This window comes from Aquila chrysaetos, chromosome 1, assembly GCF_900496995.4.
Source record: "Aquila chrysaetos chrysaetos chromosome 1, bAquChr1.4, whole genome shotgun sequence".
Classification (NCBI taxonomy): Eukaryota; Metazoa; Chordata; class Aves; order Accipitriformes; family Accipitridae; genus Aquila; species Aquila chrysaetos.
In genome coordinates, this window is record NC_044004.1 from 79043236 (window position 1) to 79061004 (window position 17769).

Genomic DNA, 17769 nt, shown 5'->3' on the forward strand with positions numbered 1-17769 from the left:
GAGAATTTCAGTAGATTCTTTTTCCCTCTTTATGAATAACAGTACCATTTGCTTGCTAAATATAATGCAAAATCGGCAACGGTAATGTGTAAAAACCTGCGGGTCAGCACAGATTATTACGACTTCTAAATTCATGTGCAGCCTGGTTGGCCAAAATGTGCCCAAGGACAGAGCAAGGTTAAGGCTGCTATGGAGATGAAATCTAAACATCATCAGTGTAATGCAAAACGCATGTGTGGCAGTAACTGGAGACAGCCATTCACAGTGAGATAAAGCTTTTGGCAGAGTTCAGCAATCTGGTCATGCTGTTGAGTGGAAAGAGCTACATGCAACTCTGGGCATGTTGAAGAGAACACAAAAAGATGCAGGGCATTTTACCTAGCAAATTAGCATAGGCAGCAAGCAGATAAGGTGAATCATCCTGCAGCATTTTAGGAGATTACTTCCGTAATAACAACAGGAGACGTGTACCCCTAAAGTTTACTATGATCAGTACAGCAGCATGTCTTTATTGTTGTTTCCCACCATACTGTTTTGTGTTTTTTTAACATTGTTTACAATGAAAATGTCATATAAACAAATGTGTCAGTCATGAAAAAGAAATATTAAAAGAGATTTTCTGTTGTGAGTTTAATTCAGAACAGGAGACCTCAGTAAGTTTAGATTTTACTGGTACTGAAAAGCTTATGCAAAGTTGAACTATGGAAAATAAAGTATGTGAAACACAAAATACCCTGGCAGCTGGACTGTGGTTCTGGACTCTCTTTGCCAGGTCTGACCATTAAAACTCAATCTCTTCCTTTTCCCTTCTGTCTTCAAATGGATTTTCAATTCCCTTTTGTTCTGTGGCACAGTTTCAACAGATGGGATAAAGAATGTTGCCCAGACAAACTAGCCTAAAGCTTGCTGACAAGAACACTTCTCTGGGCATGGGAGATGAGGTTATGGATATCATCTGGAGGCAAAAATTACTGAACCTCAATCTTCTCAATGCTAGATGACTGTTCTCATATCATAATATTAAATAAGTGAGTGTGGGCATCATCACTGACACATCTCTACAAAAAAAAAAAAAAAAAAAGTAGAACCTCTCTGTTCTTTAAAATAAAAGTATGGCAGTGAGCAAGGCATCTCCAGGGTAGAAACTGCAGAAATGCAATGTACCTAAGCTTGCAGGACTTGTAAATCCCTTGTTGGAAATTTAGATCTAAACTTATTAGCCCAAGTTCATACAACATCCCTGGCAAGCAAGGGTGGAAATGAAGCTGAGTGCTGACTCCCAACTGCAGTAGCCACAAGGGAGTGTCACCTTGCAAAACATTGTACCATCGGTCACGCTGCACAGTCCCTGCAGAGAGCTTGTAACAAAAAAAGAAACCCTGGGCCAATAGGTAGCTTAAGCAAAGAGCACAGCAATGCCGTGATGCCACCCCCTGATGTAACTGGGTAATCAGTTATTACCCAGTGATTTCTTCTCATCAAGCAGAAGGCCTGCATCACCTCTCTCTCCTGTTTTAACAGATTATATTGCATTTCTGAAAAAACTGCAGTAACACTGCATTTAATAAAAATATTTATTTATATATTATTTTTTTTTTCCTCTCTCTGGCAAACGTTAGATCATTGCTTAAGTTGCTACTTCATTACATGTAAGTCCACATCCATGGACTTCTTCATTAACATCTTTAAAGGCTTAAAGAAACTTATCAGATCAAAGATGTCTCAAATCTTTCAGCTAACGCAAACAAAGTGCAACTTTGCTTTACCTCAATGAACTCTCCTCGGTAGCAAGAGTGACCTGAACCTTAGAGTAAGTACCTACTCTTGGCCTACCTGCTGACTAACTGTCAGATTACAACCAAAGAATAGCTCACCTTGAGCAATAATGCCATGTTTTCACTCAAATCAGATTTCAAGGAAGGGAGACTGTAAGGAACAATTAGCATCAAACTTCTACTCACATTACCAAGCCATCTGGTTTCCATTTTTACACTCCTAGCAAAGTCAGGTCGCAAGGTTTGGATGAGGCCATCCATTGTGCAGAGACGCAGATAACTAGCGTGAACTTTCAAATATTGTTCCACTATTCTCTAGTTTTTCTCCTAAAAATTTTGCCAGTGCTGACTAACACAACAAGCAGTGACTAGCATGTCCTTCTGGGCTCATTAATGACTTAGAAAATAAAGTGATTTTATTCAAATTGTACTGGCAAATCTTTTCTTCACTTGTTTTGCTAGCTACTTTGCAATGGTCCTGCTGTCTGCCCTAAGTGGATTTTTTAAGGGCAAACAGAATCCAAAATAGTATTCCCTCGTTTCTTAAGTGGCTGCCAGACTGAAAATTAATCAATGACTAAAATCTAAGAAACACTTAAGTACTTATTTATTACTTAATGAGTGTCATCATTAAAAAATAATTAAGAAGTAGGACATTTCACCTTCCGTGTGATCTATGTGATGAATTGAGAGACAGGAGCTTCTTTACACTTAAAATGGAATTGTATAAGCTTTGTTTTGTACCTGATACTTCCCATACCTATCTCAATGCTGTTCTTGTGCAAAGACATCTTTTTTAGTTGCTTTTAAGCTATCAATGTTAGTAAACAAATATTGCCCTTATTTTCAGATAAAGGTATTTTTAACAATCCACATCACTCCTAGACTACTTATGTTTCTTCTGCTATTAACCAGCAGAGCAGACGAGTTCTGATGAAGACATCACAGAAAGTTTAGAAGTGAGGCATTTGTCTCCATGCTATAGGATTAGAATTCCCAAGGCAGCAATGTGCAGTGAGAGGTGCAGGTAGTGAGGTGGAGAGGAATGGCTCCAGATATAGTCCCAGCACACGTGGCCTGGGTGCCTTATAAAATATTTTACCTCATCTCACTACGATGACACACCGATGACCATTTGTTCTTTCATTTTTTTTAAAGAAAGGTATGCATAAATTTCTCAAAACATGTGAAAAAGGATGTTTTTCTTGAAATAAATTATGGTCTTTAAAGAATTCCTCCTTCTATACAGGAATAGATGTCTTATTTAGAAAGTCATCCTTCACCATTTTCTTAAGCTGTCCAGTACTTAGGAGAAAGAATTTGAATATTTTGAATGCCTATTTTCAGTAATGATTATCATTTTGACAACGGGGCACCTAACTTGCCTGGGGATCTAACTGTAGAAATAAATTATGCATAAGCACTCTAATTTTCAAGAGGAAATTAAGAAATTATTCATATTTTTGCTTCAAATATTTCTAATGCTAATAATATGCTTTTCACAATATATTTACCTTTTCACTCATCATAATTCTTAGGCATTATGTAAGCTGTATTGTATTCCTTGCAACACAATTAATTGAACAAGTCCATCATGGTTATACATCAGAAGTGACACGATTAGAAAGCGATCACAAAAATTGTCATCTAACATGTTGTAATCATACAACAGGATCCTACCAAAAGTCCTTACGGTACTATCAAGGTACATTTACTATGCTACCAATTTTCTAGACCCTTTTGCTCCTCAGTATCCAATGACCAACTGACAGTCTAAACCTCCGCTGATGAATCTGTTCTAGTGTTCTTTAGAAGACCTGATTTAGCCTAAAGCTAAACTGTGGTATACCAGCTTAGTAAGTCTAAACTACCTGAGAACTCCTTAGTTTCCATTAATTTATTAATATGAAAACTTCAGATGCGACAGAAGCTAACACGAACTGGATTAACATTCATCTTTCAAATTACCAGCCTTCAGGTTGGGGATTAAGTAGTAAAGGGGATTAAGTCATAAAGAGATGGATTCAGTGGATTTCATATTACCTGTTACCACTGTAACATGACATTATCAAGCCCTACAAAGTTTTCAAGGCACGGAAAGCTCATTCAAGTTCTGCTCTTTCTGATTCTGAAACAGGATTGTTGTCTTCACTTGAAACCTTTAAAAACCTGTTCATCAGTTAAATTGTCTTTAGTGCAACAGCAACCAAAGGTAAACATCAAAACTTGGCATCAAATAAAGTATTTCCTTCATTCTGGAACAATGTTTTTAAAACTAGCAAAAGAAATGCACCTAGAACTTGCCTAAACTGAAGTACGTAACAGTAAAAGGAACTCGCTGTAATTCAAGACTAAACTGAAAGGGTGCAGATAATACATGTGCCTGGTGCCACCTCCCGGTAGTTTAGAGGTAAAACCATCACAAATTTACTAAATTTTTTCCTACCTATCCTTTAGAAAAATGTCAGGTCTTCGGGGGTAGGGGAAAAAAAAAAAATAACAGAGAGAGAAAGAGAGAACTGAATGTTGTTCTACAGAAGTAGCTTTCAAAACCCTCAAAATCCATAAAAAGTTATTTCACTGTACAAGGCAGCCAGTATCTGGGTGTAGCTACTTTCACTCTAGATGGTGTTCTTACACTGGCTTAAATAAGGAAACATCAAAACTCTTTCATTTTATAGAAGAAATAAGTAGTCACCTGAGTAAGTCTAATTTCAAAATGCATTCAGTACCACTGATAACATTTAAAATGAAAATTAATTAAAAAAAATTCTGCACAGTGTTCAAAGCCAAAATAAGGAAGTCCCTTTGAGAAGTCTGCTCATCATATTACAAGTTATAGTGCAGCTTATTAGCCCATACTGACTCATTTTAAAATCAATTTAATGACTACTGAAAATTCAAGACAATCTTTCCCAGTTGCACCACTCTTTCACTGCTGTTTGTGAAACAATACATTATTGCTATTTGTAATAATATTCCATGTTTTATGTTTTAAAAAATAGCATTAGCCAACTTGAAAAGAAATGTTAGTTATTTTGACAGCTGACACCAGGTACCTGTACTTACCCTGCAAACTTTAATGCTACAAAGACTGTTGAAAACAAACTTGACCAACAACAAAAACAAAAAAGAAAACAAAATGAGCTTGGTAATAAAATGCCTGTCAAAAGGTGCAGTATTTTACATTAATTCTAGAGTTAATTCCAGATAATAATAAATCACCAAAGGAATCCTGGATGAGAGCTGTGAGGACACAATGGAAGGCAGTAAAGAAGCTCACACACAGCAAAGTGATTTAAAGATTTAGAAGATTTAAAAATAACTCTTACATAAAGGAACAGTGACGGTACTTGGCTGTGCTGGTCACCTACCCTACGTCCAGGAAAAGCTTTTCCTGGGAACCACCCAAATGTCACACCCTCCTATAGGACAGAAACTAAACAGCTGATAGAGAAAAAATAAGTTTCACCAAAAATCATGGCAGCTCAGCCAACTGATAATTGCCTTACCTAGCATGAGACCTAAAAATACCATAAGCTGGGCTAAGGAAGTGGGGGAGCAAAATGTCTAACCTGCAGAAAAAGAATGAGTTCAACACCTGCCATGAATTTTGAGTGCTGGCAACTACAGGGCTGGACAGCATTCTAAAACCCTAAAGAGAATCAAAGTGATACACAGAAAATAGGAGGGAAGAAGGCAAAAGGGCTAGCTATTTCTATAGGCTCACAGTACAGAAGAGTACAGAATCTCTTCCTAAAGTGTGGGAAGAAATGACTCGAAAGAGCTTGAGATCTACCAGAAAAGGCAAAGCACTAAGGCTCTGTTGGCCAGGGTAAGAATTCCTTTCTCTGCACAGGAAAAACTGGTTTTACTGAGGCTTAATATGACAATTTGTTAATGTGATATGAGGGCTTTTGTACCAGACAGAACTTTCATTTTATAGACTATTTTGCTATGATGGAAGGAGAGACCTGTCCACATCATCCCGAGGGTAAAAAAAAAAAAAAAAAAAAAAAAAAACCAAAAAAAAACAACTGGGAATGAACTCTACAAGTGGATTATGTCTTCCAGTCTGCTGGATGACTATGGGAATGTGACCTGGGTTGCCTTAAAAAAAGTGAAGGCGTACCAGTGATTTGGATTGTCCCAGGTTCATTGACAATTGCCATGGGGAAGCAATCATTAAATGTTGCAGAAAAGCCAAGCTAAATAGGGGACGTTTCCTTTCACAGAGAGAGAAAAAAATTCTGTCATAACATCAAGCCGTAATTGAGAAACAGAGTAATGACTAAAGAATCGTAAGAGTCCTAAATTAAATACAACTGGGACTTCACATTCCTTATGAAAATTAAGGTTTTAGCATGAGATAATTAAAGCAAGGATAGCCAGCTCCTGGTGTGCCAGAACATATAACTCAGCCTGTCATCTTCGTTCCTGAGAGTCCCTCAGAGTTGGTCAGGAAGCAGGCTGTCAGCCACACAAATCATTCACTAACCCACAGCAGTCTCCCTGCTGCTCTCCCTTGCAAGAGCCCCGCAGCCTTCCTCCTGTCATGTAGCTGGACGTGCCCTAAACACAAACTATAGGCATCATCATCGCATGGAGCATGCCCGTTCAGTAATATGACAAAAGGAGTTATGTACGTATGTCCTCATCACACTTGACCAGGCTATGGTCAAGTGGTGACTGAAGATTAGTTACACAACAGGTAAGCACACATTCGCTGGGTGCCTTTGTTGGGGGATATTGGACTGACCTGGCAGAGAAGCTGAGTGACACCAACCTAAATGAAGTGAAGAAAATGAAGACAAGTGTTGTGGAGCTTAGGACTTGTAACAGGGAAACAAAGATGAGATAATTGGAGAATACAAAGGGAAAAGCAGCAAACACACATTGTCAAATAACTAAACCTTCATGCAAGTGAATTATTGCTGGGGGGGAAAGAGAGGAACATCTTGATGGCATGAGAAGAAAAAGAGAGGTGAAGATGAAGAACGTTCCAGTAGAAGAAATACAAAGGTTAAGACAGACACTACTTCATGGACATAAAAGATTGACCTTTTCAAAACTAATGAATTGACCACAGAAAAATTATGTGTTAAAAGACAAAGGGAAGTATTAGGGGCTCAGGAGAAAGAAGTATTGAAAATACGCAGCTCTTACCATTAGATTGCATTGCAGCATATATAAGAAATGTAAAGAAAAGTAGTAACACATTGTAAAAGGGAAATATATTTCCCTAAAGAGAGAGAAGAATTAGAATTCCAAAATGCAAAGGTGGTGTTTGTTTGGGGTTTTTTTTTTGGGGGGGGGGGCACACCAGGGCAGAAACCAGTGTTAACTGTGACACAGAAATGGGGATAGAGAAGTGATCCAAAACTCTGTGAAACACTATGTGCCAGGCTCACTGAAGGAAGCTTAGAGTTTTAACAGAGGTACTGGGGATCACCACCACCTCTCAATACATCCCAGATGAATCTTGGGAGAAAAAAAGATGGTGCAATTAAGTCTGTTGTTGATAAGCATATCTACCAGGTCATATCAACAGGTCTTCAAGCCATCTACCCTGAAATACAGTGAAGTGTATTTGGTAAACCAAGAAGCATTTGCATTTTTTTCTTTCATTTGGTTTTAACAGTAACAAAACAGCTGGAGGAGAAATGTGTATATATTAATCATAAGTTCTACTATTCTTGCCTGGCCTCATGCAACAGGGCTTTCAAGTTCTTATATTTATCACAAAAATGAGCAGCTCTCCAAAAACCTCAGAGGAAGCAAAACCGATGAAAAGCCAAGTGGGAAAAAAAAGCGGGTTGAGACCATTTTAGGATAGATGAATAAGAGCATGATAGTACATAAGGTTTGAAGCAAACCAGCTGATACTCACAGCTATCTAGCTTCTAAAAGCTGGGCTTCCGATCAAAACGCTTCTATTACCATAGGCTTTGAAATACACCGCTCTTACTCAGAAAATATTTTATTCAGAAGACCAATGTATAACACAATCATTTGTGATCAAGACCCAGAATATAGTTCTCTAGGTGAATAGCTGAATTATTCAGACCCTTTCAGAACTTCAGCACATGATTTCAGGACTATGCTATTTGTTTTAATCACTGCAGCGTGATTAAAACAGTACTTCCTCTTAGAGCAAAAATTGGAGCCAACAGGTTGAGAAAAAGTATTTTATGATGACAAAATAAGCAATCATGCCATCGAGTCACTCTTTTAGCAGCTGGCCTACTGCACTGTGTAACGACCATATGGTTTTTATCCTAGTTTTAAAATACTTCTGTTTTGAATGTCACTTCATTTTAAGGCTGTTCTGATCAGTTTCTTTCAGGGTCAATATGGGCATTTAATACAGGTATGTCTTAGATGATAAATGTCTATTCATTCTAGACACTTCAGAAAAATCACATTCAGGAAAGGATTTCATTTGCAGCTCTTGCATGCTCAACAAATCCATTCACTTTCCAGTTTGCACTTACTTGCCTGTCGATTTTATCAGCTGACTAGCTGGCCACCTAGTTACTATCCCAGTGGACTATGGCTTCCCCTATTCATGATACTATTTAAATATTTCAACACTTCACATTTACTTGCTGTTTCACTCTTTGTCTCTCTTACCTGTTAACATCTGCCAGTTTCCTCCTTTTGATAGTCACTGCTAGTTGCAGTGTTTTCCTTGGTGTCCCTGTAATAACAGGATTGAAGTGCTTTGACCAACTAGCAATTGCCCTTCACTGCAGCAGCCTGACAGAGCAGTGAGCTTGTGGGTTCCCTGCCTTTCTAAATGCCTCTTAACCCCTTTCTTTTTGTGTTACCTGCTATCCTACGTATTTAAGCAAAAAGCATCTGTTTCATCCCACTTTCCCAAGGTCTCCCTTGCCTGCCTGTTGACAGTGCTTGCAGAATAGACCAGTTTTATTTTAGATAGCTACTATGTGATTTACATAGCGAACGCTTCCAAAAATCCCCCTTAAACGAGGCACTTGCTTCATTTCATTCGTACCTGGCAAGTTTCATGTTTAAGTTCAAAAGCGCCTTCATACGGACGAATGCATCTAAACAAACTCCGAAACCGAGCTTCCAACAGCACTTCCACGGCGCGGCCTCACTCCGCCCCCAGCCTGTGCTTCCCTCAGCCCCGCCACAGGCGACGGCTCGGCCCGCCGCAACGGCACCGAGAGCTGGTGGGAAGTTTAACGCGGGAAGACCTTTCCTTTCTATCAGGTGGCTCGCCGAGCCAGCCCTCTCTGTCGACGCACAGCACGGCACCCCCGCTTCGCCACCAGAAGACACGCTGGGGCCGGCGGTGGAGGGTGAGGTGAGGTGAGGTGAGGTGAGGTGAGGTGCGGTCGCGCGCCCTCCCCTCAGCCGCCAAGGCGGCACCGCCCCGCCTCGCGCCCCTCCTGCTAACGGCCGCCCGCGCGCGCGCACGCGCACCAAGGCGGACGGCTTCCCCCAACGGTCCGCGCACGCGGAGGAGGGGGAGGAGGAGGGGGAGGAGGGGGCGGGGGAGGCCTCCGCTAGCGCGCGTGCGCGGCGACGGGCTGACGAGACGGGAAAGGGGCGTTGTGGCGGGGGCGGGGCTCGGTTTGAACCGGGCGGCGGGGAAAGCGGCGGCCGCCGCCGCGCAGCCGCCATGGCCAAGCAGCTCGGCCGGGACCAGCAGGGCATCACCCTGCGGGGCAGCGCCGAGATCGTCGCCGAGTTTTTCTGTAAGGGGTTGCGGCGCTGGGGAGGGGGGGCTCGGAGACCGACCGGGGTGGGTGGGAGGGAGGGAGGGAGGGAGGACGGGGCGGCTGGTAGGCCTCCTGCGGGGCGACATGGCCGCCGGCGGGGAGGGGCGGCCCGGCCGCCTCAGGCACACATCTCCTCCCCACCCCCCTCTCCCTTCCGCGTGTTGCAGCTTATGGAATCAACAGCATCCTCTACCAGCGGGGCATCTACCCCCCCGAGACCTTCACCCGCGTCCAGAAGTACGGGCTCACCCTCCTCGTCACCACCGACCCCGAGCTGAAGAATTACCTCAACAACGTCGTGGAGCAGATGAAAGGTGGCGGGGTGCGGGGAGCGGGGGGGGGGCTTCTTCAAACTGCCAAGCTAGTGCAGCTGGCGGGAGGCTGCTGTGCCCTCCTTGTTGTGTCTCTGGTGATGCTTCTTGTCTTTCTCGCACTGCAAGTAACCGCTGTGGCTTCTTTCAGAGTGGCTGTACAAGTGCATTGTGCAGCGCCTGGTGGTGGTGATCTCGAGTATCGAAAACAACGAGGTTCTGGAGCGGTGGCAGTTTGACATAGAGTGTGACAAAACTGCAAAGGATGAGAGGTGAGTAACAGTGTTCCTCTATGCCTGCTCTTCCCTCTACCTAGTAGCTGTGCAGGAACAAGATAAATTCCATGTGCATCAGCACTGTTCTGGTTCCTCAGAGCAGCCGAGACGGCCTTTTCTCAGTTATCAACATGGAAGGTGTTCCTTCAAACCTACTATCTTTCTTACTGCTATTCCTTCTGTTTGTCTGTAAACCAGTCATTATATGATTGAAGTATACATAATCCTCAGGTGTTGACTTTTAAATTTTTTTTTAAAGCACCAGATCAAAACTTGATTTTTAATCTTCAACAAAGTACGTAAAATCTTGTATTGGGTACATGCCCTGAAGAACTACAGCTTTCCTGTTGTTATGCCAAAATGTTCTCATCCATTCTGGACTGAGAATAAATGTAACATTCCTTACAAGTACTGTGAAGCTTTACAAACAACAATAAAGGGAAACTGACTATCACTTAATTTTTCTAAGCCTGTCTACCTACGACTTAAAAGAGTGTCACTACTATAAAAAAATTCTGTAGGAAACAGACCAACAGAGCCTAACAGGGAGAACTGTATTTAAAGAAAACTGTCAGTATAGTAGAAGCTTGCTTTCTTAACAGAGTTTTCCTATTTTTCCAGTGCACCACGAGAGAAATCTCAGAAAGCTATTCAGGATGAAATTAGATCTGTTATCAGACAAATAACTGCCACAGTAACTTTTCTGCCACTGTTGGAAACTGCCTGTGAGTATTCCTAACTTCACTAAAGAAATCAAATGCTTCTTTTGGAAAATCTCAACAACTTTTCCACTTTTAGAAAATACTTTCTGCTATTTTCTGAGGTTTTTTAATTATTACATGTCATATATCATTACATTTCTGAGAGCATTTTGTTAGACTGAGATCAGGACAGAACTCAGGGTGGCTTCTAGAACATGCACTTTAACTTCAAATATACCATCTTCTTATGTATGCATTACTGTTAACTTGTTTCCACTTGCTTACAGGTGCCTTTGACTTGCTGATATACACAGATAAAGATTTGGCAGTGCCAGAAAAGTGGGAAGAGTCAGGACCGCAATTCATAGCCAATTCGGAAGAGGTTCGTCTTCGTTCCTTCACTACTACAATCCACAAAGTAAATAGTATGGTGGCTTACAAAAAGGATTCCTTCCCCTAAGACATAGCAGGGGTGTTGTATATATCCTGTCACCTTGTATAGTTTCTGTTCCTAGTGCAGCTGAGTCATGAACACATCATTACTGTTGTTCTTGCTGAAGTATGATACAGAAAAAAGGCAACGTGGTTGCCTAGGATAATGTGGTGTAACACTAGACTAAGGTGGCATTGTTTTTAAACAGGTCTAAAGATATTCATAACAATAGTTCAATTCTTACATATCTGTACGAGCTAAACTAATGGTGTGTTAAACTACCACATTCACTAGAAAAACTGTCTAAACCTAGGATCAATTGCTAGAATTGTCTTCAGATCCTGTAATTTTGTATTTTAAGATTATTATAAACTGCATTCTATTAGCAGGCTTAAGTTCTCTCTGGCACTAAAAAAATATCACACTCCTGTCATGCCAGTTCTTCATGTTAAAAGCCTGGGCTGTTTTATTACCAGAAACAATTCTAAAATGAATCAACAGAACAATTCTGAAGTTACTTGTACCTCTTTACAATGAAAGCAGCTGTTTATCAGGAAAATCTTAACGATATGAAGCCTTGTACATTCATTTGACTGCTGGACTCTGCTTCTGGGGATGGTGGTGTTGTTCTAAGTTGGTGCATGTCTCTAGTGTCTGTCAAGCATTTTCTATGTTTGTATTCTTGTTTTACAAATAAAGCTTGAACTTGTATAGTGTTCTCTAATTCCAAGTCTGTAGTACTTCACATTTTAGATGTTTTTATGGATGCTACATCTTCATTTATAACTGTCACAGAATTAGTACCCTAAAGGCATCCTACTTACTGTTACTTCAACTGTTTTCTCTGAGTCTCAAAACAAGTGTTGTGCAGTCAATATGAAATCCAGTCATGGATTAGTAGTTTTCCCGCACTTAAGTCTTCAAATAACAGTATAAATAGGTCACAGTGACCTAATGATTAAGCACAGCGCCTTCCATATTTGTTAAATAGCATCGGACTCTTCCTGCATTCTTCACACATTTTGTACCGGAAGAAATTTAGGATTTAAAACTGTAAGCGTTAATAGAACTTTCAGACACTTCTGTGGTTTTGTTCATTTCCTTCACCAAATGCACTTCAGCCAGAGTATTTAACTTTTCTCATTGTTCTAGAGTTATATATAGATATATATATGACTCTTCCTGTTGTAACAGTGTAATTTCAAAAGTTTATTTAAAAAACATTGATTACATGTACTCCACCACTATATTACAAAGTTTCTGGGCTTTCCTATCAGGAAATAGTTCTCTCCAGCAGTCCCAATCTAGCAGAATTGAAAAGGCAGCCTTCTGTAAATCAGCAGCACAAAATCACAGCTTTTTAAAACACATACAATCTAGGTACTTCCAAAAAACATTACATTATTCACTGCTAGGGCTTGCACTGCAGTAACAGAGGAATACCTAGTGTTTTCTTCTGCCTGTCTGCAATTTTCTTAAACAGGTGACTGCGCTACCCCTTTACACCTAGGAGGTGCACCTTCAAGCACTGCCCCTGAGGAGGACTGGATCAAAGCAGTGAGTGCAAGTCAACTGTAACAGAAATTTAAATAAGGAACTGACAACCACTGCTTCATACCAAAGGTGAGATCAGGAGGCGACTTGTACAGAGCCAGCAGTAGTGAGTATAAAAACCACCCTTATTTTACAGAGGTACAGAAGCCAGACTGCTCCAGGGAGTTCAAGTCACTTCTTTCTTGTACCAAATACAATTTATCATCTTCTTTAAGAAGGACCAGCTCCAAGTCCATCTCCAAGTCTGTATATTTTTTCTTTTTTTATAGAGGCACCAACAGTCAAGAGATAGAGTATATCATTGCATAGAGATAATGTCCATGAAAACTATATGCAAAAAGGAACAGGTTATAAATCCTGAAGTTTTCACAAAGACCCTGCAGAACAAGAAAGAAAGAAAAAAAAAGTCACATTAATGCAATCTCCCAGAAGTCAAGCCTTTATAGAGGTGTCCAATAGGATTTGCTGATACCTAATGGAACCCACCCTCTTCATTCGTTTCCCCTACCTTGGGGATCACTTCTGTAGAGTGAAGAATCAAAAACATAGGTGCCCCCTCGCCCCATCTCCGATGGCAGTATAGTTTTTCTTAGGAAACCAGATAAAGGGCAAGATTTAAAAGTTACACAACAGACATTCCTCACCTGACTAGTTCAGCTGACGTATAAGCTGGTTGATTGCTTCACCTCTGCAGCCAGGCTTACCCATTTCCTTCAGGAAACCCACTTTGTTACGTGAAGCATGGCGAGCCACTGACAGATGGAATGGCCATAGAAAGTTTGTGACTTGTTTGAAATACTTCCCAGCTGAGTAGATTTCATGAATAAGGTCTTCCAGGCAAATAATACCATAGTTCCCTGCAGAGAAATTTTTTTTTTTTTTTTTTAAAAACCCAACAAAACAAAAAGCACGCCCGCTACAACATATACACAAGATGCCCAACGGTATTATCTTTCCTCACACTACTCCAGAACAGCCAGTTCTCCATCTGCAAGTCTTGCAAGGTTTTTCTCCCTCCCCTCCCTCTGAGGTCAGATTGCAAACTCTCCACATCAGCCTCTTTCCTTGATTCACTTAATTTTCTCATCCTCTTCCTCACCTAAATGCTCCTCTATCAGCATATTGTCTGTCAGAGGCATTCTCTTTTTCTTTATCTTGGCTTGACCCCGTTTCAGGATGAGCTCTCGTACAGATTTCAGGTTAGGGTGTCTGCAAAAACAAAAATCAGATTCTGTAACAGAGAGGCTCGATACAGCCGGAAGTCTCATCCTACTCCTTTGTACAGAGGTGAGAAAGTAACCAAGTTATTTTTAGAACAACGAGAAAAGGGACACTAACAAGTTTTAGATATAAGTTGACAAAGTTTTGACCATTACTGGAAAAGCCAGCTATAGATTTGTGATACCAGAGGGAGAATCAAAAAGCTATGATATTTACATACAAATTGCTATCAAGTCACGGGGCTGGTACTTACCCCCACGCCACATAAGGTTCCACAATCCGCAGCATCTTCAGCGATAAAGGAGTCAGTTTAACAAATGTTCCAGTGAAATTTTTTCTCAGCCGCAGCAACTCGATCACTCTTCTTACCCTCCTACTCACTCCCTTAATACTGAGTCAGAAAAACATTTAGTTTAGTATTAGTAACCACATTTCTCTAATACAGCAACAAAAGGTCTCAGACTACCTACAAGGAGACACGTCTGGGTTGATCATCCTTCCTTTGCTTAGAAATTATCTGACAGCTACAAATAGCAACAATAATAAAGGTAAGGAGTAACAAAACTTTCTTACTCTACAATCCGCACAACAAAGGCTAGTTTGTGCTCCTGAGGTACAGGCGTCTGTCCAGGTCTCTGCTCCATGCGCCTCAGCCGGATGTCATCTCGGTGTTTGCGCCATGAATCTCGAACAAAAGCCTCAAGGCGTTTAAACTGGATTTGTTTCCCCTTCTGGTGCTAAAGACAAAAGGATAAGAAATTATCACCCTTCCCAAGAGTCTCAGAGGTTTGCATCTCCAAGGCCAAATGAAATTCAGAACATGATGAACTATGCTCTTTCAGTTTTGGAGGCAGAAAGAAGAAAAATGAATTTGATAATCTAAGCCCAGGGGAGACAGAACTGAGGACAACATACAAATTTACAAGCATCTAGCTATAATTTATGAACGGTGAACTAAGAGTTTTTCCTCAGACAAAAAAAAAAATTAGGACAAAGTGAGACCCAGGATACTTCTAGGCATAGAAGAAATCAAATGGAAGCATTTGCAGCTACAGACAGACAGATCTTCACAACTACGTACACAGCTCAGCCAATCACTGGGAAAGCCAGAAACAATGAACGTATCTGGGTAAAACAGATGCTACAGCAATACCCTAGTGTGACTCAAAATTACCATCCGACAGAAAATAACTGGGTTTAAAGTCCTTTTCTACAAAGGCACACATACAAAAAAAATGCAACCATTCAAATAACTATTAAGTATTACTAATTTAAACACAGAACATCTAGCTTACTTAAAAAAAAAAAAGTCTTTTCAGAATTATGGGAAAATTTAAAGCTTTTTTAAATTAAAAAGATGTTTAAATGCCTATCCTTAGCTCAGGAACACGTACATCCACCTAAATCGCAGTTCTTTCTCATATGAATAGGAGCTGAATGTGCATGGCAGCTACCCAGTAATATTTCAGATACACTACTGACTAAACTATTAGGCCACTTTAAAATTGAAGTATTTAATGTTACATGTCTTCTGTCCCATTTCACCTTGTAAATCACCCATAAAATTGGTTTGAATTTTCAAAGCAGGTAGACCCGATCAAAATCTCATCACTAGGGTCATTTTTCTAATGAGAATCTTAAAAGGTGGCAATTTAACACTATTGCTTATACTTCCCTTTCCACCTCATAAATACAGCAAGCCATTCATATAGTTAAAAACATAAACACAGTACCTAACCAAAACGGCAGGAGTTTTGCACATAATCCCACCAACTCCACAAAAACAGATTCACTGGGAAAGTTTTAAGCCACTTCCAAGACAAGCACCTGCTATATTAGCTGAGATACAGCAGAACAGGTCTCAAATTCTGAAATAGGAAGGTTTGCTGTGCTCTGCCAGTCTGGAAACCACACACCAAGCACAGGGAGCAACACGTGCCACCTGACACGCAGAAAAAGGCTTCATAACGACCTGCCTACGCTCCAACAGATTTATCTAGCTAGTTAGCTCTAAGCGCACCCTCAGAAAGGCACACCGTCTCCGTGAAGGTTTACAACGCAAAGGTGAACTGCTTTCAGACAGCGTAATCCCATGGTAGCACAAACAACTCGGCAGCATTACGTTTTGCCACATTTGGCCATGCACACACGCACCCTGGTAATCACTGATCTAAGAGGAACAACTCAGTCTGCAATAAATTTGTGTTTCGGTATAACACGCCAAAAAGTTTTGTCCTCTTTACAGGGCTCAAAGACACACGGGGAAGACGCTCAACAACTGAAGAGATGGCCTCAAGCTTCCCCTCAGAGAGAACCCAGAGGATCGTCACGGTATCAATACAGAGTCTCAGCAACGAGCCGGCTCCCTCCTTTGCCCCCCCCCCGCAGGGCTCCGGCATCCCCCCTCGCATAGGAAGCTGACCACTCAGATCATTCGTACGACTGCACGGAGCTACGATTCCCTCCTCCGAAACACAAGCACGGACAGCCGCAACAGCACCGCAGATCCACCCCGGGCTTCGCCCCCTTACAGCCAGGCTCTCCCAGCCGGCCGGACAACGCCAACCCCGCCGCCCCGGGGATCCCCCCGCGGCCGGCCCCTACCTTCCGCTTGTTGAGGAGCGCCTGCTTGGCCTGGGTGGCCTTGATGGCCTGGTAGGCCTTCCTCTTCTTCAGCAAGTTCTCCGGCACCAGCGGGATCCGCCGCCTCGGCCTGCGGGACGGGAGAAGCCGGTCACATCCAGCGGCACCGCACCCCGACACCCCCCAGGACACCCCCCTCCGCCGCCGCCGCCGCCGCCGCCCCCAGCCCCGCGACCGCGCAGTCCCCGCGGATGGCGGCGGATACCCGACCCGCCGCTCCCCCGCACTCACTCCTCTTCCGCCATTTCGCCGGCAGTCGAGGGTGGGGGGGGGGGGGAATGCCGCTGCCGCGCATGCGCGAGGCGGTGTCATGGCCGCCCAGCCCGGGGCCGTGCTCCCCGCAGCTCCTCCTCGTCTTTTACCCGATGGGACGCACTCCGCTCGGCTGCAGGACCCGCGGAGAACAGGAGTCCCTAGGGCACCCCCGGGATTTCCCGGAGGGACTCCTCGCCTCAGTCGGATCGCTGCGGGAGCAGACAAGGACCGTCTAAAGGAGTAAAAGGTATTCTTTACATTTTTCTGGGTTTCTCTGCTGGAATCTGGGACCGGTCGTTAGGGGGTTCTCATAAGTCGTAGGAGACGTCCTACGCGGAGCACCGTATACCAGGTTACTAGTGCCTGGGGGTATACATCTGGTATCGTTCGGTATCGGTACAGAGCTCATATAACTTGTGTAAGTTTTTGTACTTCTGGCTTTGTGCCCGCTCGCTGTGAGTGCTGCGCTCTGGTATTTGGTACGGGCACGGGTTGAGCTACGTACTTCTGCAGTAACGTACTCTGTGGCGGTATTGATTTCTTGGTATTGAACTTGGATATATTTGTAAGGAATTGTTTACTGAAAATTCATTTGGATTTGACGCTCGTGTATGAATAAGCTGAGTTAACTCTGGTGTGACTGGTGAGCGACCGGGACGCGGCACAGCTGCAAAGTGAGCGTGGGAAACCTGGCGAACTGTGTATTTCACCATGAAAAGGAATGTGAACCACTTTTTCTCATAAATTGCTTTATCTGTGATCAAAACCTATGGGTAGTATTTGGATGGGATATTCAGTGTGAGAATTGTGGAACGTGGTCAGGGTGGGAAAATAAAAGAAAGATAGGTTG

General features: G+C 42.3%; 2 protein-coding genes across 2 annotated transcripts; one reads left to right on the top strand and one right to left on the bottom strand.

Moving 5' to 3' along the window:
* Window positions 1-9372: 9372 nt before the first annotated feature.
* MAD2L1 (mitotic arrest deficient 2 like 1) lies at window positions 9373-11970 on the top strand. The gene is made up of 5 exons (XM_030010835.1): window positions 9373-9502; window positions 9694-9840; window positions 9989-10109; window positions 10734-10837; window positions 11101-11970. Exons 1-5 carry the CDS (start codon window positions 9427-9429, stop codon window positions 11271-11273), a joined length of 621 nt encoding a protein of 206 aa, XP_029866695.1. The 5' UTR covers window positions 9373-9426; the 3' UTR covers window positions 11274-11970.
* A 472-nt stretch (window positions 11971-12442) lies between these two features.
* RPL7L1 (ribosomal protein L7 like 1) lies at window positions 12443-17006 on the bottom strand. The gene is made up of 7 exons (XM_030010823.2): window positions 16896-17006; window positions 16626-16734; window positions 14595-14758; window positions 14275-14412; window positions 13900-14009; window positions 13445-13657; window positions 12443-13177 (listed from the first exon to the last, which is right to left on the bottom strand). Exons 1-6 carry the CDS (start codon window positions 16907-16909, stop codon window positions 13449-13451), a joined length of 744 nt encoding a protein of 247 aa, XP_029866683.1. The 5' UTR covers window positions 16910-17006; the 3' UTR covers window positions 12443-13177; window positions 13445-13448.
* Between the last annotated feature and the right edge of the window lie 763 nt (window positions 17007-17769).